A 27,246-nucleotide genomic window follows, 5' to 3' on the forward strand; every position below is an offset into this window, starting at 1 on the left:
CACCACACTCCCCGCCACATTTCCCTTTCATATCCTTCCCCAGCCATATCTCAAAACTCCTGAGCTCTCACCCACACTAACCCAGCATGGAGCCACATTACCCAATTCCCACTCTCCCTCCCTGCCACATAAACCCACACATCACTTTTGCACTCTTTCCTAGCAGCCCTCGCAGCCCACCGCCACTCCATCTTGCCCTGCTTAGTCCTACTACCCTCGCTGGGTTTGCCTCAGTCACCACCAGTCACCTCAATAATATTCTCACAGTGTGGTAAACTCTCTCAAGGAATAACGGACAGGATTACGCCACCTCGTCACGCCTGGCCGGGACGCGTCACTGAAGGATCTGCAGGTGGTAAAGAATGTAGAGTGACGCATGACCACACCGGTGCACGTGATACTCGGCTCCACGTGTGGGACTCATCCTTTGAGGGGTGAGGAAGTACGCGGTGTTCTGCTCGTGAGGGCTTTTCCTTTAGGTTTTTTGAGTTATCTTATTTTCTCGGGTTCAGCATTCAACACAGTGACTCGTTTCGTTCCGGTACAGGCTCTAGACTCTATGCTGGTTCCATGTGACGTCATGAAGAGGACTATTTTCATTTTATACTGATTTGTAACATAGAAACAAAGATTTTTATTGCACAGATTACTGCTTTGTAAATAAGTGATGCAATTATTGTCGCCATTTTAAAAGAAAATCCATGAATTATAAGTCAAACTCCTGAACTGTTGTTTCATTATCACCTGATGGGTCGGTGAACATTTGTACCGCACTCAGTAAACCTCTCGGCGCAGTGCAGGGAGCCCATTGCCTGTCCAGGGTGGATGGCGCAAAGCAAATACAATTCCTACCTCTTTGCTAATCTCTTCGACTGCAATTTCATATAGAACATTGACAGTCAGTGCATTTCTTAAGATGACACTTCCATAGTCTTTTTTAACTCATATCCTAGTGAGCACAACGACCAGCTTGCCGTCACATCTGCACTGAGGGCATCCTCTCACTTTTTGATGAGCCATAACTGAATAATGAGCTACGAGTGAACGTATTTCCTCTGGGAAGGTCTAATACACAACTGAGGCAAAATGGCAACTCAGCTAACTACTTAACTATGGCGTAAGACGGTTGTTATGTTGGATTGTTATGATGAAATTGAAGTAGTTTTGACTTGGGGTTTCACTTTATTGATGCTTCCTGTCAATGTGAATACCTATTGACAACAAGAATGAGAAGTAGCAACTATCTATCTATATATCTATTGAGTCGATTTAATACGTATTCCTGCCGGAAAGTTAGTATACAACTATGCTACTTCTCTTTAAAGTACTTCACTTGTGAACACTGCTTTAGAAGGTAAGAAGGCTATCACAGTACTATGTATATTTCAACAAATTGTTACTGCACGAAGGAAAAAGATAATGCTTCAGGAAAGGTAAGAAGGTACGCACAAAACCTTGGCAGTCGTGCCGATTTAAGACACGTGCAGTTTATGATCAAAATGCGCCAATTTTTCCTCCCTATGACATGTTTCATAGCTAAGATTGCATAGCTACTTCTACTACTACTACTACTACTACTACTATTACTATTATCATGATTATTATTATTATTATTATTATTATTATTATTATTATTGTTGTTGTTATTATTATCATTATTATTGCTATTACTACTACCACTACTACTACTTCTACTACTACTACTACTACCACTACTACTACTGCTACCAATAATAATACTATTACTGTTACTACTGCTACTACTGCTATTACTATTATCATGATTATTATTGTTATTATTATTATTGTTATTATTATTATTATTATTATTATAATGATAATAACAATAATAATAATTATTACTATTATTATTATTATTATTATTATTATTATTATTACTACTACACTACTACTACTACTACTACTACTACTACTGGCGACCCGCTGCCCCTCCATCCCCTCCTCCAAAACCGTCACCTTCCTGATAGTAGCAGAGGGCGGTGATATTGCCGAGAACATACACCATGGTGAGTAAACCGTCACCTGCTAAATGAAACTCACGCCCATCACACACACACACACACACACACACACACACACACACACACACACACACACACAGCATTGGGTGTAGTTCATAAGAATATTAGAATGTAAGAAAATAAGGGAAGCTGCAAGAAACCATCAAGTCTACACGTGGCAGTCCCTCTTTTTTTCTTTCACGTGTGTGTCACTGGCCAAGGGAAACAAAATCGGAAAAAAAAATCTCACTTATGCGCCAGCCCCAAAATAAACGTCAAGAGAATGTTTGAAAATTGAAGGATATGTGTCTTGAAACCTCCCTCTTGAAAGAGTTCATGTCATAGGAAGGAGGAAATACAGAAGCAGGCAAGGAGTTCCTGAGTTTACTAGAGAAGGGGATAAATGATTGAAACATACCTGCCTATCTCCACCTATCATTCCCATCCATAAATTTGTCTAATCTTCTTTTAAAGCTCCCTAATGGTTAAGCACTAACAACCTGATTGCTGAGTCTGTTCCATTCATATACCATTCTATTAGAGAACAAATTTCTTTCTCCCATTTTCTTGAACCTAAATTTCTCAAGCTTGAATGCATTATTTCTTGTTCTATTCTAATACCGATCATGAGAATTTTTTTTCATGTTGTTCTACTGATCAATACAACTACTTCTTTAACCCTTCCACTATGATGCGAAACAATTATCATCACCATATGCATTGTATGAATTGTATGAAATTTTTATAAGCATCTGAAAGAAAGTTATGACTGAAAAAGAATAGATTTTGCAATTTCTACCCAGTTTAAAGATTGAATGTGGCTGCACAGCAAGTAAAGATGTTTCGGAGTGATTGGTAATTAGGGAAAGGTGTACCAAGTGACAGTCAAATGGTTAAACATCAATTATACAGCTTTGTGATTCGTCTCTGATCGCCGCCACACACACATACACACACACACAGGGCTGATGGGAGTGCATTTTTCTCACCACCACACCCCACCAACACACACCACGGTATCCTTAGCTCCTAGTCCCCCCCCTCCTCCTCCCTTCCCAACTTAGCCAAGCCCTGCCCGGCCCCACCGCTGCTAAGGTAACAATTTCCCGTCTCTCCCCGTCAGTATTTAGCGCAATTTCCAGGGTTTTCCAGGTGTTTCCAGGTGTTTTCTAGGAGGAGAAGGAGGAGGAAGAGGAAGAGGAGGAGGAGGAGGAGGAGGACGAGGGGAGAGGATGAGTATGAGGGGGAGAGAAGATGAGGGGAGGAGAGTAGTGAAAAAAAAAAAAAAGGTTTCGGCGCCATATCTTTTTTTTTCTTTTTAATTAATGGAGTTGGCATTGTTTTGATATTTAATTCATTATTAGAAAAATCTATCAAGCTATAATCTATAATAAAATCAAGTCTACCAATGTTTTTTGTTTCTCAAAAAAAAAAAAAAAACAGATTCGTCATTTTACTTATTTTCAGTTTTCTTATTAGCACGCCTAGGATTGTTCTAGTATTTAATTTAAGACTTTAAAAAATATAAGAAACAAACTCCAAGTAATAATATTCAATGAAATTTAGTCTAGGAATTCGTATTTTCAAATTTAAAATAAGTCCGTCGTTGGATTTGAAAAATTATTTTCTTAATATGACGAGGAATTTGTGTTTTCTTTGTTTATCTGAAAAAAAAACTTTTTTTTTATTCAGAATACGTAATAGAATCTATCCTGGCTGTGTTTTCTTTCTCGATATTATGATTTTTTTTTTTTGTGGCGCCGTTCGTAAAAGTTACATGTAGTTTTTTTTTTTTTTCTTAATTATTACTCAGGCTTGAAATGTTTTGATATTCACGGTATTAGCTAAAGTATCTGGTAAGTCAGAATATGTAGTGCATTCCTGTTTGGGCGTCCTCTTTTCTTCCCGTCATTTCCAAAACGACTACGTATATAAGGGGCGAGACGGACATTTCCCCTGCCTCCCTCTTTGTCTGTACATACACATTTAACTGAACTTCCAGACTCAGACGTGAAGGAAAGCCAGAATTAACCACGAAAATAGATAAATAAACTCTAGAAGGCCTCAAATAAGGCTTCAATAAATTGAAGGGTGCAGCCCCATTAAGAGCGCCCACCATAGAGCGAGTTAGGAATGAGGGTGTTGTGGTAACGAGCGGCACGGTGGGGAGGGGGTGTGGGAGGAGAGAGATGGCGGTGGCGGTGGCGGTGGCGGTGATTGTTTAGCACTCGTTTGTCAAATTGCAGGAAAGCTTGTTCGTAAACAGCTGTCAGGGGTGTGAAGTCGAGGGTGTGGAAGGTGTCCGCGTAGCTGGCGTATGAAGGGCCAACAAACACGATCCTGGCCGCGCGCTTCTGCACTCGCTCCAGCTTCTTCCCCGTGCCTTGTGTGTGTGTGTGTGCGTGTGTGTGTGTGTGTGTGTGTGTAATTAAAAAAAAAAAAAAAGCTCAATGTATTCATATATGTTTATTTTTCCCTAGGTTGCATCATTCTCTTGCAGATGTTGTCTCCTGCTGCCAGCATACACTGTGTCTGCTGGTGCCTAATGTCTCCTGCTGCCAGTACACACCCTGTTTGCTGGTGCCTGGTGTTTCCTGCTGCCAGTAACACCCTGTTTGCTGATGCCAGGTGTCTCTTCCACATACCCTGTCTGCTCGTGTCTGGTGTCTCATGCATACATTCTGTCTGCATAGCTAGGACTGCTTCGTGAATACAGGCCCAGGAATGGATGGATTGTTGGGTATACTAGGAAATAAAATAAAACAATAAAAAAAAATTATCATTGTGTGTGTGTGTGTGTATGTGTGTGTGTGAGTGTGTGTGTATGTGTGTGTGTGGGTGTTTAAATGAATGAGTAATCTGTTCAGTGAATGAGTGATTGAAGAAATAAACGAGGATTGAGTGACGGGGTGGATGTGGGAACGCCTGGCTGTAGGCGTAGCTGTGTTTCCATTAGGTCAATCTCTTAATCCACATGTTTGTTGAGTGGTTAAGTGGATAGGTAGATGTGGTTAAATAAATAAATGGATGGTTTGGTGAACATTATATTAGTGTGTGTGGATCCACATGCAGCTCCCACGAAACCTGTAGTCCAGCTTATATGACATGAGTACTTTCCCCCTCCCCGGTAAACTCATCCCCAAGGGGCGCGCGCATGTCCACACATTTTCCTGCTACCTTCCTTTCCCGTCAGATTCCATTGCCCTCATCTGCGTAAAGCCATGTACAGCGTGAATAATCTAAATATTATGTTAAAATTCAACACACATTTATTGTTCTCTGGTGCTTAAATAATATGGCAAAATTATATTAAAAGTATGTTCGAAGCTGCTTTGATCAAGCAGTACTGCGGAATGGTCAGTTGTCCGCATGTGTCCTGTGAGTGAGAGGGAACTAGTGGTGTGTGTGTGTGTGTGTGTGTCCCTTGGAGCCAGGAGACTGAGACACCCATCCTCATCATCTCGAGTGCCTGCTAACGTCACTTGAGGTAAATCATGAGTAATAGGGTGGAGGCTGACGCAAGAAGGCTCAAAGTTTAGTTGGAGACATTTAGCACCACCACGCTGCCCGCCGCCTGCCACTTGCTGCTTGTTTCCTTCACCGCCCGGTTTGCCTGCTGCACTCCATCTGCCGACTGCTGACCTGGTAGGCATGTCATGAAAGTTAAGGGGGAGCCGTCATGGTTAATGTTTGCACGGGAAAGTTAATGCATCAGTCAAATCTCTCAAGTCAGGGGAGGATAGGACATTGTTGCCCCCGTCACCTCTCCTGCTGGTGGACGAAACTTACTTCTGGTACCAGTGCAGTGATATATTTCCATACCAATATTGGGCCTTATGATGAAACATTGTAAGTGCAAAAACGATGCAGAACACATCAGTAAAAGGATATCACGTAGTTTGAACATGCAAAGTATAGTAGCCTGTCAAACTGCTCTACTTGCAGCTGGGTTGGGCTGCCACGCTGCCTGAGGTGTTTGCTGTTTCATTAAGGTTTCATTACCTTATTAATTTGTAATGTTTATATCTGAGTAATGTAAGATGGCTTTCTAAATCGTGGTCCACACAATTAATGGATCAGCAGTGAAATTAAATTAATGAACTGAATTAAATTAAACTTAAGCTAAACTAATCTGGACTAACCCTCAATATTATCCCAAGACTGATTATTACTAGAATACACGGTTGTGTTAGGTTATCACCCTGCCTGAGGTTTTCTACTGTTTCATTGTAATGTACGGTAAAGACTGAATCCTGAAGGTTTATAGATGATGTTAAGTTGCCTCTCAACAGCGATGCAGTCATCTACTTGCATTATTTCTGATTACTGCCAAAAGATACACTGAATGACCGTGGGTGTTACGTCTTGACGCTGTAACAGCCGGGTTCAGTAGGAACCACAAACATATATATTTTAATACAGTCTTTATTTTGAAAGCTGTTGTGACCAATAATTGTTTAAGACGAGACTATTTTTCTTCATGATTATACTTTACTCAAAAGTGGAATGTAGTGTATACAGTGAGATAACTAATACAAGTATGACTGATTCTTTGTTTTCTTCTTTCAGCCAATTACGAACAACAACAACAACAACAACAACTACTACTGCTACTACTACTACTACAACTACTACTACTACAACCACGGGTCCAGCGACCAATACTGCAAGGACGTGAGAAGGTAAGAGCAAACGCCCCTCTCTTCAAATGGGTGTAGGTCGTGGAAGTTGGTGGTGTGAGAGAAGGGGACTGCGCAGGTGTGGGCTTGGGCAGGGGGTGTGGAGGGGCGTCGTTAGTTCCTACTTAGGTGCTCTCTGTACCAGCACGAGGTGATTCTCCTTAGTGCATTAGTATGATCTGTGTTTGCTTCTCACAGTGCATAATTGATGTTTATTATTTTGTATGTGTTACAAGACCTTGCTTGTCCCACATCCCAAGCTTGCAGCGAGACCGCTCTCCCTCCTTCCAACACACACACACACACACACACACACACACACACTTTGCAGTCCGTACATCTCCCACGTTCTTTAGTATCGTATGAATGGCAAGTCCCTTGCTTCTTTCATCAGACGCGGTAGTTCGCAACTTAAACATAGAGATGGAAGCTAAACTAGATATAATCAGAACACGACGGTGTGCAAAGGCAGAACCCGGCTCTCTAAATCTAAATTTAATTTGAATATAATCTCTGACTTTAAAACCAGAAATTAAGAAATATACCATCTGTCTTTAGATTTAAAATTATTTTCAAGGTAAAAACATTAAGTAGATTTGTAATCTTTTAAGGATGGATGCTTCTGGATCTGTCAGGAGGATAGATTCTGACAACCATCTAATCTTCCTGCCTTGTAAAGCTAAAAAGACGTAAATCCCGAGCTGTCTCGTGCCGATTGACAGAAGCAGGTTACGGTACCCGTCGTCTAAACTGAACCACAATATTTCAGCTCAAAACTTCACCGAAACTGGGTAAGTTTTGTCGTGGTAATTATAGTTTAGTCTTGTATTTCTCGAGTTCTGCTGGGCTGTCTGGCTAACTTTTATTTTATTACGATCTTGAATACAGCAAATGGCCTTCGTAACATGAAAAAAGAAAAGAAAAAAGATTTCCTAAGTTCGCCTTGTATGACATTTTTCAATTAAAGAGTAGCTTCAGACTAACCTTTGGCGTACGTGGTCGGAGGTTTTACTTAGAATGGCGAGAAAACATGTCGTGCAATTACCAGGCGAACTACAGGACAACAGTTAAGGATGCTCCACGATTTCGCCGCCACCACCACCACTACCACCACCACCTCAGGAAAAACACTAGACCCAGCACAACCCGCAACATTTATGGCAACAACAACAACAACACCACCAACAGCAACAACAACAACCACAGCAACAACAACAAACAATAACAACAGTAATACATATTCACATCGTAATGCAACTCGAAATTCCCCTGTAGTCTTACCGCTCTTCCTCTCCCCCGCCCGTCTTTTCCCCCCTCCATACAACATACATGTGGTGAAAGAGATTTGAGAAGGGCATGGTGGGTGTTGATGGTTGACTCCAGCAGGTGGTCACTGAGGGCGGAGTAGGTGGTGGTGATGGTGGTGGTGGAAGGGCATATAATAGGAGGCTGGGTGAGAGGGAGGGTGTACAGAGAGGTGGGGGGCGTGAAGGTGTTGACAGAAGTCTCCACATCGATCCACACAAGAGCGGGAGGCGTTAGTTGTACCCTTGTCCACCGGCCTCCTGCGGCGCCACCCTCCACTGGCTCCCTCGCCGCCTCGGGGTCAGATGGACGGAAATAACACATTCCTAATGAAGAAACACTACTCCCAAGACTCCAGTAGTAGCTGTGTTTGCTTTTCTATTTCTGTATTTCTGCTTTTGATCACATTTCTCTTTTCTCTCCAAACTCTGGACTCATATAAATCGTATATATATATATATATATATATATATATATATATATATATATATATATATATATATATATATATATATATATATATATATATATATATATATATATATATATATATATATATATATATATATATATATATATATATATTATAAAAGAAAGTTCGTCTTATCACATAGCGGACGCGTGATTAAATAAGGAATTTAAAAAAGATAATGACGAAAACAACAGTCAATTAAATACATTCATAATCTTGAGACATTAATTAATTTTCCAAAATCACTCACCGGCACGTCGCCTTGAGGCAAAGAGATAAATCTTTTAAGCATTAATAAGAATCATTGCACTTTCTTCACTGCCAGCACTAAGTGCTTCTATAATCAAACATAAAAATGTAAATAGCTTTATATAATGATTAAAGCCTCGAATTGCCACCAGCAAAGACAAATCAGGACGGTGGACGTCACTCTGCACCAGAAGGTCAGAGGAAGAAAAAATGGAAGGAAAATGTGACAAAGGTGAAGTGTAGCGCGCCGGGACGTGTTCACTGCCAGCCGGAATACATGTGTGGTGCAGAGGCCACCGGTGCGGCGCGGGGCGGGGCGGGGCTGCTCCTTCAGCAGGTTATAACAGAAAGATCAATTTGCTCAGAGATGGAGGTAGAGGACGAGGAGGAGCGCTGTGCCTCTCTCGGAAATGAATAATGCATTGCGTACGTTCCTCACGGGTGGGCGGAGCGGAGGGGCGTGGGGGATGGGGAGGAGGGTTGGGGACGCCTGGGGCATCTGCGAACACGTCGTGATGCTGCTGATAGAATTGGGTCATAATGTGATTTCACCTGTGATAGTGTGACGACCTGCCTCGGGTGGGCCTTGAGGGGCGAGGCAAAGGGGGGAGGGGAGGTGGGCGAGGAACAGTGTCATGTCAATCTCCGGAGGACGTGTCTGGGGCGCGGCAGGGTTTGCTGTGTTCTGCTGGGAAGAAAATACGCTCCTTGTTCCGCAGAGGAGAGATGCCCCTCGCACATCATTATTTTCCTACATTCTCTTAACGCACTCCTCCCTCCTCCCTCCCTCTCCTTCCCGTCCTCCCTCCCCTGTCAAGTTAATATCTGCAGGATGAAGTTGACATAAGTAATACCTGTACTCGAACTTCCCTGGCTGCATTCCCTCTGAGTATTTGCTTCCCCTCCAGTGGTGAGGCTGACGCTGGCTGGGGCACTTCTTCCTTTTCCACCACCTACACCCCCACCAGGTGTTGCTTTCTCTTGTCATAGTACTCAATCGATGGGAGCTCATTATTTTAGTTATTTATCTAATGATTGTTATTTATTATTATTATTATTATTATTATTATTATTATTATTATTATTATTATTATTATTATTATTGTTATTGTTATTATTATCATTATTATTATTATTGTTATTGTTATTACTGTAATTATTTTATTTGTATTTGAAAGGTCCGGATAGTGCGGTGCAGTAACCATAGAGGGGGTGCCAGTGAAAGGTCCGGATAGTGCAGTGCAGTAACCATAGAGGGGGTGACGAGTTTTTCAAAGTTTGCCATAAAAGTATAGAAGAGTATCAAAGAAAATGGTAGTATAGGCATAACTAGAATATATTTGAGGTGGTTAGTATTTCGCGAATGTATAGTATGTGCGGTGCTATGTGCTTCACGTGTGTTTGTGAATAGGAAGCAGAGTTACAGGGCTGGTGAAGAAAGCCTCTTTCACACACTAATGGTAGATTCCTGTCTGCCGAGTGTCAGTGCCGTTATTAACCCATGGCAGGGCTCCAAGGCTTCCGACTCTTTGGGCCCCTTGACATCCCTCCCATCTCCCGCAAATCACACGCTCTACTTTCGTACAATTTATTATTATAATATTTTAAATAAAATAATTATTGGAGGAACAAAGAGAATAATATAATCTTATCAGACACCCTTTAATTAACTTGAAGCAAAGTAATGCCAAAACATCAGTACTGTACTGTAAAGTTAAACAAACGGGCGTCAGAATTTCACAGAAAATGAACCATGATTTTTTTTTGCTTTCATACAGTTTAACGCACCCTTATCGTCTCGTATCAAAAAGGATTACTATAAAGTTAATTTCAGTGACGCGCAGGATGCTTTTGTCATATCTTTAGAGTTAACATAAAAAAAAATAAATAAATACATAAAATCAAGGGCCTCAGCTTTTGGTGAGGCCGTAGGCCTCAGCCTGGTCAGCCTTATGGATGATGCGGCACTGCCGAGGGTACACTGTTCCCTGCACTAGCAGCCGTTTCCTTGGAGGAGATACGCTCCCTGCAGCATTGCAAACTTTGTCACCATCTCGTAGTATCCCTTTGTGGTAGTCTTTTTTTCTTTTTTTTTTTTTTTACCGTCAGCTTTTGTGGTGTTAGGAATGGAAAAAATAATCATTACTTGTAGTTCACTATTTATTATAACAAAGGAAAGATGATATGTACACAACTCCCTACTCGTACGAGGAATGCAGCTGGTGACGAGACTGAGACACACAGGGCATGGTTACTGCACAGGACTCTTTAGCGAGGCAGAGGTGACCGAGGTACCTATAAAGGTGTGCACGCCGCCTTGCCACGTGGCGGCCATCCTTCCTTCTCTCCTTGCCAGCACGAGGTAGCCTTGCCCTTCGGACGGCAGGCGCACTTCACCTGCCTGCGGCGCCTGCAGTGTCCCGCACACAGGGTGGCCTACACATCAAAAGGTGGGAACGAAGGAGTTGCTGTACACTATTTACACGAGGGATGCATTCGCTGCACAGTGCCAGCCAGCTGCGGACCAGGCCCAGCCTGCCCCAGTGCCAGGCCATTGCCAGGCAGTCCCTGGCCATCGGATCATCGGCAGCAGACTTGCAAGCAGGACTCAATAAGCCACTCGCGCCGTACCCGCCCTGAGCGAGCAGAGGCAGCTGGAGCAAGGGTGTAGAGGAGGGTGGGCGGCCGGAGGGGGTGAAGAGGGAGTGGACGGGACGGCTGCGGTCTGCTGGAATGAGGCAGTGGACCAGCATCACCTGCGGGAAGCAAGCAGCAGGCCATGCCGCGGCGGGCAGGCCGCCACAGGCCAGAAAGCTGCCTGCCGCACTCACCACCCAGGATTCACCTCCAAGTTCTCCATTATGGCGGTAGTCCCTCCACCACCAGGCCTCAGTGCCTCAGGTCAGGTATTCCAACACTTGGTAACATTGTTTTTCACTATGTATTATTACTGGTGGTGGTGAGCACGAAGCCGCCCGGCGGGGGGTCTCTGACCCGGTGCGAGTCAGGTGTGGGGAGGTGCGCCCCGCCCCGGCACTCCCCCTCACAGGCTGGGGCTGACACCTCCAGGCCTCCGATGGCTAGACCACCGTGTCCTCTGCAAAACAAATAAAAAGGAGAATTAATTAAGGATCATGCAACATTGAGAACCACACCAGACGACCACGTGACGAGGAAAACAGTGTGTGGATGTGTTTGGTTTGGCGGTGGTGTTTGGGTAATGGCGCGCAGCGAGCAGCCTGTGTGTGGGTCACAGCACCGCCGCGGGCCGCCACGTACTGCTAATGAACACTTTAATCCACGGTAAATAGACTGCGTTTGCCTCAGAACTTTTTTTACGCGTTGAACGGACAATTAACACAAAGGTTTGTCCCCACTGCACCTGAGATTATTTGGAGCGAGCAAGCGATAGAGAGAGAGAGAGAGAGAGAGAGAGAGAGAGAGAGAGAGAGAGAGAGAGAGAGAGAGAGAGAGAGAGAGAGAGAGAGAGAGAATTCAGAAAGGATCCGAGAAGTTTATATAAATATTGAGGTCATGCACTTTTTTTTTTCTCTTTTTCCTCTCTCTTTCTCTGTCTGTGTGCCTGCCTGTCTGACCGTCAGTTTTATTCATCTTTCATCTGTCTGTCATTCAATCAGACAGTCAGTCAGTCAGTCAATTTTGATCTGCCCATCTACATATCCATCTGTTTACACGAGTACATTCATCTATTCATCTTTCAGCCTATCTATCTGTCAATTTATTTTTCAACCTATTATATCTGTTATTGCGTCTGTTTATGTTACTAATGTCTGTGCATCTCGTGTATCTTCCTTATTCATCCATTTGATGTCTCATTTTTTCTATTTTTCTTTCTTTCTATCTTTCATTCCATCTTTCATTCCTTACTGTGTCTGTTTCTGTGTCTGTCTGTCTATCAATCCTTTTATCTATCTTTTACGTGCGTGAATCAGTGAATGTCTGCATCATGTCTGTGTGTCTGTGTGTCTGTGTGTCGGTGCCCCACATTGACAAGTGAATAGGGTAGCCCGAAGATCGCCGAGGTTCAGGTACGCAGGTCACTCGCCCCGCGGCCTCGTGCCCTGTGTTATCGCCTGTACTTGAGTGTGTCTGTCAAGTCCCCGGAAAGATGGCCTGACCTCCTTTCTTATCCAGTCTTATCAGCAGCCACCGGCGTGCTCGGATTTATGGCAAGTCAGTGTTCTAGTTTCTCCTTCATTTTTTATTTATTTATTTTTATCTGTTTACTTTCTTATGCAAAATAATTATTCTTTTGTAATGCTAATTTTGCTGTGTGTGTGTGTTTTTTTTTCAATCATAACTTTGCATTTTTCCTCTTTGTTGGTGTTTGTGCACACTGTAATGTTTTTTCGCACTACTAATGATTTGTTGTATATTTTTTGCCTTTTTTTTTATAAATTATGAACCATGTATATTAACTTTTTATACAGATTAATTGTTTTTTCCTGCCATTAACGTAAATTCTTCGTATTTTTCTGTTTGTCATTCGGAACTACATACGTGTGTGTGTGTGTGTGTGTGTGTGTTTTCCTTCTTTCCGCTTTTGACTCTTTGTATGCAGTTTTTTTCGCTGTTAGTATAGATTTTTTCTGTATAATTCCAAACTCAATATATATTTCCTTTTTTTTTCCACTTTTATGCACACTAATGATTTTTCCACATCATGCAGATTAATGGCCTTCTTCGCCTGATTTATAGAAACCCATGACTCGTCACCCTCATATTTTTCAGTGACAAGTAATGACTTTCCGGCGTAATGGATCTAGATTAATTTTTATCTTCTTTAGTTCGACTCGCCGTGATTCATACATCAGGTATTTTTAGCCACGCTTGTGCAGACCAAAGATTTCTATTCACTCTTCCTCCTCTGCTGTGGGAAATTACTCTTCACTCTGCAAATATGTGTCATTTTTATACGAATAGGTAAGCGTATGTATATATTCAAAAAAAAAAAAAAGTTTGTGCAGCGTGGGGGCGACGTGAAATACTAAACATGTATATCTTTTTTCTTTTTTCTGGTGTAATCATGAAAAATTAATGACTCGCAGTGTAAAAGTTTGATAATTTATATGGTTTTCATTATAAAACTGGAAACCATTCACGATTTTTCTTAGTATGCTCAGGGAATCACTTCGAACTGTCATGAAACTTTATGCATGCTCGCCTGTTTCTTTCCTCTTTTCTCTTTTCCCTGGCCTACTCTGAAAAGTCGTATTATAAAGTGTTAAAATTTTTTGCATTGCAGATCAGCAGATACGCTTCTTTATTGAAAAACAGGAGCATTTCTCCGTCTTGCATGACTGACAGAACTTTCTCCCATTGCAGAGAAGACCAGTCGTTGTTTTGTCATGTGAAGCTTAGAAATAAAAAATGTTCGTGATTTTAAATTGTAGTAAGGTCGTCTAGTATATATATGACTTGTGCTGTAAAAGAAGAACAGTTTGTAATAATGATTTTATGTGCAAGCGAAAGAATAATTACTCATTTTTTTTAAGTTTCACCAGACAGATTTACCTTATTCGCTGAGCGTGTAATAACAATGGAACTCTGTCGGCAAAAACAGACAATCCAAGCTTATTAGCGCTAGAGAGGAGGGCGTTAAGTCCTCACCTTTGGCTGGCGGAGGTCGCTTGTTGCACAGGAGGAGGGAGGCGGCGACAAGGGCGAGGACGACAAGAGCCGCCACGCCGCCCGCGACCAGCACCACCGGCACCTTCTCTGGGGAGGGAGGGGGCTCTCAGTGAGGCGCTCACAGGGGAGGGGAGGTAGGCACGAAGGCACTTTAAGGCTGGGAAGGGACTGAGACAAAGGAGGGGCAGTAGTAAAAAGGTGGGAAGGGAATTAGACGGGAAAGAAATGTACTGTCGTATTTAGACGGGGAGGGGGAAAGCACTGAATGGATGGTGGGAAATTCAGACACGGAGGGAAAAGTAATAAAAAATGAGGATGAACTTAGATGGGAAGAGGATAGATACTACGAGTAATAGAATGGGGAAGTACTTAGACAGGGAAGGTTAATCTCATAAGGGTTAGGGGAATGTATAAAGGAGGAAGAAAATGTTAAAATTTCTGGGAGGGGTTTATGAAGAAAGAAAGTACTGAAGGATTTAATGAAGGGTCACAGAAATAGACCTCAGTGAGGGAGAAAGAAAAGAAAACGGGATGTGGAAGGGATGGAATGGTGAAGCAAAGGCTCGGTTCGGTTAGATATTCAAGGAGGGAGAGGAAGAGTAAGAGGAGCAAGAGGAGGGAGTGAGAGGAGAGGGACCTAAAGTGTGGGGAGAGGGAGGTATTCATGGGGGGTGAGGGACGGCTGGACTGCGAGAACGTGTTGGAAAATTACCATTATTATTGGACCCAGAGAGAGAGAGAGAGAGAGAGAGAGAGAGAGAGAGAGAGAGAGAGAGAGAGAGAGAGAGAGAGAGAGATCTGGATTCAATAAGTGACAGATGCAGAGTAGGCAGGAATTCGCAGTAACTTTAAGAGTAAGACTAAATGACCACCCAACGCCCCGTCCCTTCCGCCCTTGCCCCAGACAGACAGACGGACAGAGACAGACGGACAGACAGACAGACAGACAGACAGGCAGACAGACGGACAGGCAGACAGACGGATAGACAGACAGGCACATAAACATATAGAAGACCAGATAAACATATAGACGGATTAAAATATAGATAGGCAAGTACCGGCACAAATAGACAGACAGACAGGACGATAATGACAAATAGAAAAATAGACAAAAAAAAAAGTACAGAATCACATAGATGAGTTAAAAGACAGAGAAATAGACGGAAAGAACACACACACACACACACACACACACACACACACACACACACACACAGTAATTGTTAAAGATTTAATTAGTTAGCTTCAATTTATCATGGTGGAGGCAAAATAGGTTCAGACATAATCCATCACTCTTTATGGTCTTTATACAAGCTAATAAGCATTATCGCTAAATGACCAAATAAAAGCACGCGTGATACTTCCGAGAGTGTTAAAGCAGACCTGGATTTATATTTATGTCAGTAATCGCTTGTTAGGTTAGGTTTAACTAGATCAGGTTATGTCAGGTTATGTTATATTTGGTTATGTAAGGTTTGGCATTAACATAAACAAATCCTTTTCATTATTCTGCAATATTGATTAAGCTATAAGATAAGTTAGCTAGATGAAGTTTCGTTGTGGTAAGTTAGGTTATGTTTGTCCGTAACGGTAATAAAGTGCTTTCATTACTCTCCAGTACAGATTTAATTAGGGTAAGTTAAAGGGGGATAGATATAAGTTTGGTTAAGCTGAATTAAGTTAGGTTAGGGTAAGTTAGGTTAGGTTAAGGAAGGTTAGGTTACGTTACGTTTAGTTTGGTTTGGTAAGGTTAGGGTAGGTTACGTTTAGTTAGGTTAAGTAAGGTTAGGTTAGGTCAAGTCAGGTCATGGTTAGGTCAAGTAAGGTAAGATGGTTAGGTCAAGTTAGGATTTGACATATACAGAAACAAATTAAAGTCGGCAGTGTTTCCCGTATGGTTCTATGGGCCAGGTTCACTAAGGTCACGTCTCTGAGGGGAGATGAATAAACTGTAACCTTTGACCTACTGAACTTTGCCATTTTACATAACAAGGTAGTGGTGTAGGAACTGTGTGTGTGTGTGTGTGTGTGTGTGTGTGTGTGTGTGTGTGTGTGTGTATGATTATTGTATGGATGCGTTTTTCCAGGTCAATAAATGTGTGAGAGCGAGTGAGCGAACGAGTGAGTGAGTGTGCTTACCTATCACTTTTCTGAGTTCATATGGCATATCGCTCACGAGTAGAGAGGAGACGAGGCGTGGTGGTCAGATACAAAGTGCGTAGGAAAGGTTATATTGCATTACGCTGGCTTTACACGCCTCCACTACACACACACACACACACCATCTGCTGGGCCGATATCACTCTTTAAATAATCCACAAGTCCACGCCAGCCAAGACGCAGGAAATCAATGCATAATGGGTCTTGTGGAACCTGGATGCCACTCTTACTGTTCCTTGGCTCACAGGTGGGAAAAATTGATGTTTTGCGTCGTTTTGTGTCTAAGGTACTTGGCGCTATCAACAGTGAGTGGTTACTGGGAGGAAGAGACAGTGTTTTGGGGAGATTCTGCTGTTTTGGGATCGTTTTAATCAAATGATGGTTGAAAGTTGAAGTTTTTGTATTGTGTTATTGAGTGGGAATCGTGTGGCGAGGGTTTGGCTGAGTGGTGGGCGCTGTACGTTTGGAAGATTGATGTGTAAACATTTTGAGGTGGCCAAATGGAGTTGTAAATGGTTAATTATGTATTGCTGTGGTGGTAGTGTAGCAATAGTAGTAGTAGTAGTAGTGAGACCATTAACAACAAAGCTACTACTACTACTACTACTCTTATTATTATCTTCAGTGAAGGTAGTAACAATGATAGTGACAATATAAAAGCTGCCATAACCTGTTTGTTTATGTCTGGCCTGCCCTCCTTGCTTTCCTTCCCCTGTCAGTCACCGCAGCCTCACCCCTCCACCCCCCCACCTCCACCTCCCCACCTCTTGGCCAAAACAGCGGAAAGAACTGATAATGCTGAAAATTTATTGTGTTTTTGGAGGAAGAATTGGACAAATAGTGTTGTTTTGGTTGCATCATGCGTGGCCTTTGGTGGCATTCTCTCTGTGTTGCATACCCTCAGCACACCCTCACGTCACAACGTCTCTCACCACTACACCCTCTCCCTTGCTTCACCACACCCTCGTCCCTCACACTCGCCGCCACACACCCTCCCTTTCCCCTCCCTCACCACCGCATTCTCTTCCTTCTTTCCCTCGCCACACACCCTCTCGTTCTCACCCTCACCATTATTCCCTCCCACTCCCTCACTACCATCTTCCCCTTCCTCACTATCTCTCCTTCGCCGCTTCATCCCTCCCTCCCTTCACCTTCACATCTCTTCCCTCCTTTCCTTCTGCTCGCCTTACCACGCCATGCACACCTCCTTCCCCTTCCTCCCCTTCCTCCCCTTCCTTCCTTTCATCACCACTTCGCGTCCCTCACTACCACATCTGCAATCATTACCACATCCCTTCCCTCGAAACATATTCCTCAACTAACTTTTCTCCCCCATCATGTAGGCACTTGATAATTAAAGCACATCACGCCCACGGCACGCCCGCTACACGCCAAACTTTATGTCACGCCCATACTACCCCGGAAGCCTTAACACACCCTGCTTCGAACGGACAGGCAGCTTGTTACGCGAACCAGTCTCGGGGGAATTATATCCGGTCTCTAACCTCTCGGGGGCAGGGGTGGGGATCTGGTGAGGGACACTGTGGGAGAGAGAGAGAAGGGAAGGGTGGGGCAGGGGTGGAGCAGGGTGACGACAGGTAAGGGAGAGAAATGGAAAGGTCTGTTAAAGGTTTTTTAGTGTCACGCGCCGGGAAGTCGTCTCCGCTATCTCTTTGCTATCTCTCGCTTACTGCTTCCATAACTCCCTCGGGTACGATGTAAAGCTGACGGCGGCTGACGCAAACTGGTGGCCGGGATGGGGGAGGGCGGAAGGAGAGGCGCGGAAGAAATGGACAGAAAGGAGAGAGAGAGAGAGAGGAAGGGAAGGAGTAAAGCGGCTTCTCCTCTTGTCCCCTTTCCCCCCACGCCTCTGCCTCCACCTCCTGAGGCTTAATAACTTCCCCAGTGACGCTCTTAAATCCTGGTTCTAATTTTTAGTGACCCATCATGGCCGCAGCGGGAGAAGGCAACAATTATCCCAAAATGTGGCTGGCTCAGAGCGGCGGTGAAGCGCGGCAGGCAGACCTGTGTGTGTGTGTGTGCGTGTGTGTGTGTGTGAGTGTGTGTTTGTGTGCACCCAGGCATTTTTCGTGAAATATGAAGCGCCGACGTGTGGTGAGCGGCGTGGCGGCCTCTGTTCCTTCAGCTTTGCTTTCCTCACGACTAACAAACCTTGACCCAATCCCAGGCAATCCAGACTGAGTCACTGCCTGCTCCCGGCGCGGCTCAGGGAAGGAGTTATCAGTTCCCTTGACTAGTCGCCTCCTCCCTCTTTATGGACAGCCATCCTCAAACCACAGCGCAAGTAATTGTTTCCTCGCGGTGTGGGAAGGGCAGCGACACACCATCGGGCTATCACGCTGCAGGGTCAGTGTGGCAGGGCCTCCCCAAGTTAAGGCCTGTAACAGCCTTAATTGCCACACAATGTCAAGTTTCACGAACTGCAATGAAACAAGTGATGACCTTCCTGTGTGTATCCCGCTCCGCAACCTTGACCCCGACCAGCCACTTATCTTCCCCCGCCTCCTCCTCCTCCTTCTCCTCCTCCTCCTCCTCCTCCTCCTCCTCCTCCTCCTCCTCCTCCTCCTCCTCCTCCTCTCCTCCTCCTTTTTCACAGCCATTTCGTCCTCCCTGTACTCACCTCCATCCTTTATCACACTCTTTACATCCATTACTAAGACGCCACCATCACCACCTCTACCACCACCACTACCACCACCACTACCACCATCACCACCACTGCGACCACTGCCACTACCACCTCTGGGTACAACTCCCACGCCGCCTCCGCCTGCAGTCCCAACACCCTCGCTGGGACCTGCAGACGAGGCGAGGCGTGACTCGAGGCCTAACCACCCGTGCCGCCGCGGCCAGGCGTCCACCGCTGAGCCTCGCACGGCTGCACACGGCCACTGCCTCCCTGGCCGCGGGGCAAACCGCTGCACTCACCCGGAACGCACAAATATCCAAAAATATACAGGAAACACCAACAGTGTCAGATACTGCAGTTTTTGTGTCTGCTTCCGCTTTTCTCTATTTTTTGGTTACGGCGGCGTTTGAATTGTGTGCCGCGCCCTCCTGGGATTGAGAGACTGGGATGAGCACTGAGACAACGATCCTCCAGGGCTATTGGCCCCGCCCCGTGCTGCGATTTCTTCCATGACTGAATAAATGTATTGGTATCACCACCACCACCACCACCAGTGTCATCAGTCATCATCACACCCACGCCTTTAGTGGAGTTGAGTGGGATGGGATGGGCCTGGGCGCGGCGGGGCTGGTCGGGGCGTGGTTCTAGGCTCGAGGGGCTCCTGCCGATAATGAATCTTTACTGCAGTGGGTGGGAGGACATCACGACCTCCAGCAATACTTCAAGCGGTGGTGGAGAGGCAGCCGCCGTGGGTGTCGGTGTGGACGCTGGTTGGGGGCAGCGTGTGGGAGATAAATTGGAGGAGAGTGAAGGGCGGCGCAGCGACTCGGAGCGAGCCAGGGACAGGGTGGCGGATGGCGACACACTGAAGGTGGAACGTGCCGGGAATGTGTCGTTGTGTCGCCTCACGCTTGGCCTCGAGGTTGCTGGCGGAAACACAGCAGGGCACGGCAAGGCGCGGCAATGCACGGCAGGCCAGCCCAAAGACGCACCTCTCCCCCACCCCCACACTCAGTTGTTTATCTCACTTGCTCGCTGCGAAATATAACGTTAGTTCACGAGGCTGCCCCCCACCCCCCTTTGGTGAGGAGAGGGACAGCCCCGCCCGGCCCACCTCAGTGATGACAGCCAGGTGCCTCCTCCTTCCCTGCATTCCCTTCCTTCCTTCCTTCCTTCCTTCCTTGCTTGCTTCCCTCTCTGCGCCCGTGGACATCGTTCTCTTCTGATTTATATACAGCCACATGTCACGCCCCCAGCCCTCCATCCACCACCCTCATAAACACACAGCCACACCTACCCCCCCACCCCCCACACACACATTTACATCCTTCCCATTTACATCCTTCCCTCTACACAGAACGACCGATCGATTGATAGATTGACCGCGGAATCATACGGTGACCAGATTACTTAGTGTAGTAAAATGTGGCGATTCATCACTGGAATAAAACCAGTAAGAGAAATGTAGAATAAACACATATAAAAAAGGACATACAAAACACGCGAAAGCAAGCATTCTACATGTCAGCACATTAGTAAACAAATCACTGCGGCCAAGGAGAGTAAATTCATAACGCAGGGTATCAGTGACAGGCAAGAAAATAAACCACAATCATGAAATGTGACGGGAAGCGAAATTGTAAATAAAGCAAATTAAGAAAAAAAAATAGAATGTAAATCACAGAATATCAATAAACCAAACCGTAAAATGTGACGAAGCACAATTGTGTATCGATCAAAACCAGTCGTAAATCCACCAGTGCTGACATTGTACATTATTATATATAACCCAAGACTTAGTGCATTATTTTGCTAGTCACACACACACACACACACACACACACACACACACACACACACACACACACACCGCCTTATCTATGCACAAATGCACGACCTGAGGGAAACATGACATCCTGCTTCCCTCCCTCCCTCACACCTCCCCCCCACCACGCCCTGGAGATATATACGATGCTTGAATTCAGACAGTGGCAAATGCGCATATGTGGATATCATGGTTATGTATTTTTTTGCGGATGTGGATGTGAATGTTTGATAATTATCGCTTCTTATTTTTTATTGTCTAAGTAAGGTCTCTGGCCAAGGACAACAAAAAGATTAAAAAAAAAAAAAGGGATAAGAAAAAAGGCCTATTGAAGTGCCAGTCCCCAAAAGTAGTCAAAAAAAAAAAAGTTAACCAGAATTGCACTGAAACCTGCCTCTTGAAATGCCAGTCCCTTCACTTCGGCTATACAGTTCTGTCTCATTGTAGTTTTTTTTTTTATTATTGCAAGACAATCGCGGAATGTTGCCAAGCGTACACTACTGTCACTTGTTTTTCCCCTATACATTCCTCACATCCTCTTCGCGTGCGGCAAAGATGCGGATGCGAATGTAGACACTGATGTTATAAATCCCAGAGCACACGTGAACGGATGTATATTCAATTACAAATACAGTTGCAGACGAAGAATAAAATTACACAGGTGTTTCTTATACTTAAATATTCGGAAATTCTCCACACCACACCTTGCAGGCCCCTACCGCCGCCTTCCCACCCCAACAATACTCGGGTGTTCGCAGGGGCGCTCGACACACAGCTGGGCGGGGCAAGACTGCATGTGTTTGTCATAAAGTGAACATTGGCTGCCACTCTGACTACCCAGGCTTGCAATTCCTCCTGTCCTTCTTATCACACAGACGCACCCTCCCTCCTCGCCTCGTGCCCCCGTGCCTCTCCGGAATGCTAATGCTCCTGCGGGCGTGGTATTGGCAGGAGTCGCGGAAGAGGTGCACGGAGAGGCTGGGAGGAGGGATGATAGGGAGGGGAGCAGGAGAAGGGAGAGGGGGGGGTGTGGAAAGAAACTTGGAGGGGGAGGATAGGAGGCTTGAGGAAACGCTGGAGGACAGATGAAGTGCTTGAGGGCGTAGAGGAAGGGGGCAGCTGCAGGGGCGCTAGAAATGAAGGGAGCGAGAAGAGGAGGCTGGGAGGGAGGATGCAGGTTGGGCGGAGAGAATCAAGCCGGAGGAAAGTAAGGTGCCTGGAGAAACACTAGATTAAGGAAGTGACTCGGAGGAAGATTGGAGGAATGGAGGGAGCAGGAAGGAGGAAGGAGGGACTTGAGAGGGAGGTGTGAAGGGAACTGATTAGGAGGCATCGGGAAGAATAGGAGGAGGGAGATGAAGGGAAGGATAGAGAATGAAAGAAAGGAGAGAAGATGGAAGGATATAGGAGGAAGGGAGAGACGGAGCAGGAAGGTAAGATGGAAAGGAAGCAGAAGGGAGAAGGGAGGGATTTGAGGATGGGAAAGGGAGGAAGATGGAGGAGTACTGGGGGTGGTAGAAAAAAAGAAGAGGAATTGGGTGGCGTGGCTGGAAGAATGAAGGCGAGATAGAAGGGGGAAGGAATGGGGACAGGATGCTTGGGAGCTGGGGTAGAAGATGGAAGGCCACTGCGGGAGAGAGAGGGGGAAGGGGAGCTGGGGGGATGCAGTCTGGGGGAGTTGAAGGGAGGTGGAATGCTATTGGAGGATAGTGGAGGGAAGAGATGGAGGGAGGGGGAGGGGGAGGGAGGGACAGGGGAGGGGGGCTGGCGGGGCATGCACGGCGGGCCTCAGCTGGGACGCTAAGTTATGGTTCCGCTGCAACAGTTGGTCAGTTTGAGGGTCGTATCACAGCCGGTCTTGACTGTACATTAGCCAATCGGGGAGCTTCGCCCGCTCATCATCCAATCAGACACGTGTGACCTTTACTGCAGATCACCGCGCCCCGCACACTGCGCTATAACAGCCTGATTCCTTGCTACTCTACATCTGTTACATCACCCAATCATCATTCAGCTTTTTTGGACATGAGCCAATCACAATAAAAATTTGGTAGGCAGTAACCAACCCGAGCCAACCTGACTGCTGGCTACTTCATCACTCCAATCCTTACTACTGCTACTGATATTACCACCACCACCACCACCACCACCACCACCACCACCATTACTAAATCCTTATAAAACGTTCGCCACAAAAATTCCCATTAGCGTGTTTTTATTTCTTCCCATAATCTTTAAGAATCTTCTACCTCCGCTACGTATTATCTCCCCTCCCTCCCCTCCCCTCCCCTCCCCTCTCCTCATCTCCCTTCCTTTCCTGTCTTCCCTCCCTCCTTCCCTCCGCGCTCCCCCTCCCTTTGATAACACGAATCTAACTGGCTTCATTCGATGTCTTTATGGGGAAGGTTACTTTCATTAGCCTCGTAAGTTATTGTTATTACTATTATTATTATTATTATTATTATTATTATTATTATTATTATTATTATTATTATTATTATTATGAGTGTTTTAAGCGTCTTGGTCTTCTTCCTCACCCTCGCGTTTCCTCCTCAGCATTCTCCTTCGACACGTTTACCTACACTCCTCCTCCTCCTCCTCCTCCTCCTCCTCCTCCTCCTCCTCCTCCTCCTCCTTCTCCTCATCTGTTTACTCCTACCACATCCCCTTTCCTCCAGCTCCTGCCTTCCTCCAGCCCTCCTTCCTTTCCGGCACTACCAGCACCTCCTACTCTCCTCCTTCTCCTCTCTCTCTCTCTCTCTCTCTCTCTCCTCTTTGCTGGCCGCCCTCCCCCAACACTTGAGGGAACTTACCAACTTGGATTCCAGTGCAGGTCGGCGGAAAATTGTTAATCCCGGTGAGTTTGCCTCCGAGGGCCATCCAGCGAGGCGCGAGGAAGGCTCTCGGTTACTGTGATGGGCCAGAAATTGATTGGGTCTGGATAGCTGTTGGTGGGGAGAAATTCGGAGAAGGACTTTTGTTGGTCTGGTTGCGTTGGTCTTCGTCGTCCGCGTGCCGCCCCTTCCCGTCTCTCTCCTCCCTTCTCCGGCTGTCTCTGTCTCTCTGTCCCTCCCACCTATTTCCCTATGTGCGTTGGAGCTTCGAGGGAGTGTTAGGGAAAGTGTAGCAAGGTTTGGGGATTTGAAGGAAGGCTTAGTGTAGGAGGATAGGACGCTCATGTGGAAGGAAGGAAGGAGAAGGAAAGAAGGGAAGAGGGAAAGAGAGGACGATGGAAGGGAACAGGGTGAAGAAAAGTAGAGGAGAAACAAGCAAGGAAGGAAGGAAGGGAGGAGAGGAGAGGACGATACGATGGAAAGGAAGTAAAGTGGAAGGGAGATAAGGAAGAAGGAAGGATGAAGGTGCTTATCGAATAATGAAAAACAAGAAAGAGAAGAGGAAAAACAATGATAAGCAATGATACAATAGAAGAGAGGAAGAAGGCAATAAAGGAAGAAAGGGAGGAGGTGCTGATTGAAAGATAAAACAAGGAAACAAGAGAAAAAGAAAAACGATAAAAAAAAAGTGACCGGAAGTTTGAGGAAAAGAGGTAGAGAGAAGAGAAGAAAGGGATGGAGGGATAAAGTGTTGAAGGGAAGGAGGAGGAGGAGGAGGAGGAGAAGGAGGAGGAGGAGGAGGAGGATTACATGACGGTGAGGATTTGGAGGGCTGGTGCTTACATGGGAGGAGGTTATGGCCAGGGAGAGGCGAGGGAGAGTACTTAGAAGGCGGGCAAGTTGGTGTCTAGGGAGAGGGAGAGGAGGCTATACAGAGGGGAAAGAGAGGGGAGAGAAGAGACCCGGCGGCACTAAGGGGAGGATACATTTCAGAAAAAGATGAACGGCAAGTGAAGGGGAGAGAGAGAGAGAGAGAGAGAGAGAGAGAGAGAGAGAGAGAGAGAGAGAGAGAGAGAGAGAGAGAGAGAGAGAGAGAGAGCGTAGTTAAGGAAGGGAAGGATACAACAGCAGGCGACAATGAGGACAGAAGGAAGGGGAAACAGGAGGGAAGGGGAAAAAAAAAAACTATGATTACCTCTTTTCCTTGGATTTTCCCTTCCCTCTCTGCTCTTTTCCCCGTGACCTCTTTGCCTGTTGCCTGCCAGTTGTATTCCCTCAGCTCCTCTTATCCTTCCCTGTTCCTCATTCCCTCTTCCCTTCTCTCCTCTCACAGCTATTCTCCTTCCATCCCATCCCTTTCCTTACCTTCCGTTGCCTTCCTTTCGCTTTCCTTCCCTTCTCCTTTTCTTTTTCTTTTCTTTTCTTTTCTCTTTTTTCTTCTCTTCTCTTCTTTTATCTTCTTTTCTCATCTCTTCTCTTTTCTTCCCTTCCTCTCCTTCTCTTCCCTTCCCTCTTTTATAAGCACTCCTATCCTTTCTTTCTTTCTCTCTCGCGTAATTTCCTCTCATCTCTCCTCTTCCATCTTCTCTCACTTGCATTCTCCTCCCATCTCTTCCCTTCCTTTCCCTCTTCTCTTTTTTTGTATTTCTTCCTTTTTCCCTTCACACTCACTTTCCTCCCAATCTCTTCCCCTTCTCTCTTGTCTCACTTTCACTCTCATCCCATTTTCTCTTCCTCCTCTTCTTTCATACACTCTTTTATTCTTCTTTCTCGTTCGTATTCCTTCTCTTTCCTTTTATTTCTCTCATACGCTTTATTCCCATTCATTCTCATCCCTCTCCTTTTTCTCACGCACACTCCTCCGTTCCCGTCCCTTTCATTCCCTCCTCTTCTCTCTCTCTCTCTCTCTCTCTCTCTCTCTCTCTCTCTCTCTCTCTCTCTCTCTCTCTCCCCTCTTGGTCGGTATCGAAGGCATGTCTGATAACTTTACAAAAAACCCACTAACTCGCTGGCCGCTCGAAGATGCAACATACTGCTGAGAGTTTAATTACTTTCGAGAATTATGGGAATTTTCTCTTGTTTACGAGAGCTACTTGGCGAGGTGTGGTCTGTGTGCGGGGCTGTGATGTGGCTAACTCGGGGATCTGCTGCTTGGAGGGATAGGATTTGACTTGGAGAGAATTGGCGTGGCGTGGAAGGGTCTAGCGTGGTGTGGTGGGGTGTGGTGTGATGTGGAAGGGGTCTGGTTTGAAGTGGAAGGGTCTAGTTTGGTGCATAGAGGATTGATGTGGTGTGGAGGGCGTCTGGCTTGGTGTGGTAGTGCCTGGTGTGGTGTGGAGGGGCTTGGTGTGGCTTGGAAGGATCTGGTGTGGTATGGTGGAGTCTAACTTGACTTGGAGGGGTCTGCCTTGATGTGGAGGGGGTTTGGGTTAGTGTGGAGGTGTTTGGTGTGGCTTGGAGGGGGTCTAGCTTGACTTGGAGGGATCTGTAGGGCTTGAACAAGTTTGGGTTGGAAATGACTTGGCTTGGATGGGGTCTTTTGTCGCTTTGTGGGGGTTTGGTGTGGCGTGAAGGGATCTGGCTTGTGGGTTAGAGGATTCTGTTGTGCATGGGAGAAATGTACATAGGAGTGAGGAAGGATTGGTATGACGGAGAAGGATTTGATATACATGATGGAGCGTCTGAGGTGCATGAAACTATCTTGTTATAGATGAAAGGGATGTTGTTGACCTTATTTATGCTTGGTGTGGGTATACGAGATGCGGTGTGGCTGAGAACTGGTCTGATGTGGTGGAGGCTGATAATCGATGTGGTTGTGAAGTCTGGTGTGGCTAAAGGATGGTCTGGTATGGTGGAAGGTTTCTGGTGTGGCTGTAGAGGAAGGTGAGATGTATGGTGTTGCTAAGACGTGGTGTGGTTAATTGAGGTTGGTGTGGCTGTGTAGGACTGTGAGGTGTGTGGTGTGGGCATTGAAACGCTTCATTGTGTGTGCTTCATGATATTTATGGTGTCCGGAGAGGAGGTGGTGTGGTCAGGAAAGGCTTGGTGTAACGAGTGTGATGTGGCTAGCGATGTACTGCAGATAATTGGTGTGGTTGTGAAAGGACCTGGAATGGCTAGGGAAGAAAGGCTTGGTGTGGGTAATTGGTGTGACTGTAAATCGGGTTGTCAAGAGAGGAAAGAGGGAAAAGTTTTTAATCGCGTTGTATGTTTGTAAAAAAAAAAAAAAAAAAAAAGAAAACAAAGATGAACATTCCCAGATGATCAGGGCCGTGGAAAATCAATCAGCGTTGCCAAGAAGTCCGCCGGGAATGCAAGCAAGGAACTTCGAATCACTTTTTTTTCCCTCGGTAATGCGACGAAGAGGGAAACTTTTCATCCGTCCGTACTTTTTTTATC

At 45.5% G+C, this 27,246-nt stretch overlaps 1 protein-coding gene and 1 long non-coding RNA gene across 8 annotated transcripts in view; one reads left to right on the forward strand and one right to left on the reverse strand.

Annotated features, from left to right (window-relative positions):
- Positions 1–5,355: 5,355 nt before the first annotated feature.
- The window catches only part of LOC135114698 (uncharacterized), a 35,471-nt gene continuing 13,580 nt past the window's right edge, over positions 5,356–27,246 (forward strand). The window contains exons 1-2 of the long non-coding RNA XR_010275636.1: positions 5,356–5,666; positions 6,591–6,703. This is a non-coding gene — a long non-coding RNA (uncharacterized LOC135114698). The remainder of the gene's footprint in view (positions 5,667–6,590; positions 6,704–27,246) is intronic.
- Positions 10,873–27,246, reverse strand: part of LOC135114697 (irregular chiasm C-roughest protein-like) — a 102,463-nt gene continuing 86,089 nt past the window's right edge. For 4 of the 7 annotated variants that reach the window (XM_064030619.1, XM_064030622.1, XM_064030621.1 and 1 more), the window contains 2 exons: positions 14,358–14,465; positions 10,873–11,823 (listed from right to left, as the gene is read on the reverse strand). In XM_064030619.1, coding sequence (XP_063886689.1) covers positions 11,807–11,823; positions 14,358–14,465 — 125 coding nt within the window. In that variant the 3' untranslated portion in view covers positions 10,873–11,806. The remainder of the gene's footprint in view (positions 11,824–14,357; positions 14,466–27,246) is intronic. The other 3 variants (XM_064030617.1, XM_064030616.1, XM_064030615.1) reach the window with 1 other exon arrangement.

This window comes from Scylla paramamosain, chromosome 28 (assembly GCF_035594125.1).
Source record: "Scylla paramamosain isolate STU-SP2022 chromosome 28, ASM3559412v1, whole genome shotgun sequence".
NCBI classification, from domain to species: domain Eukaryota; kingdom Metazoa; phylum Arthropoda; class Malacostraca; order Decapoda; family Portunidae; genus Scylla; species Scylla paramamosain.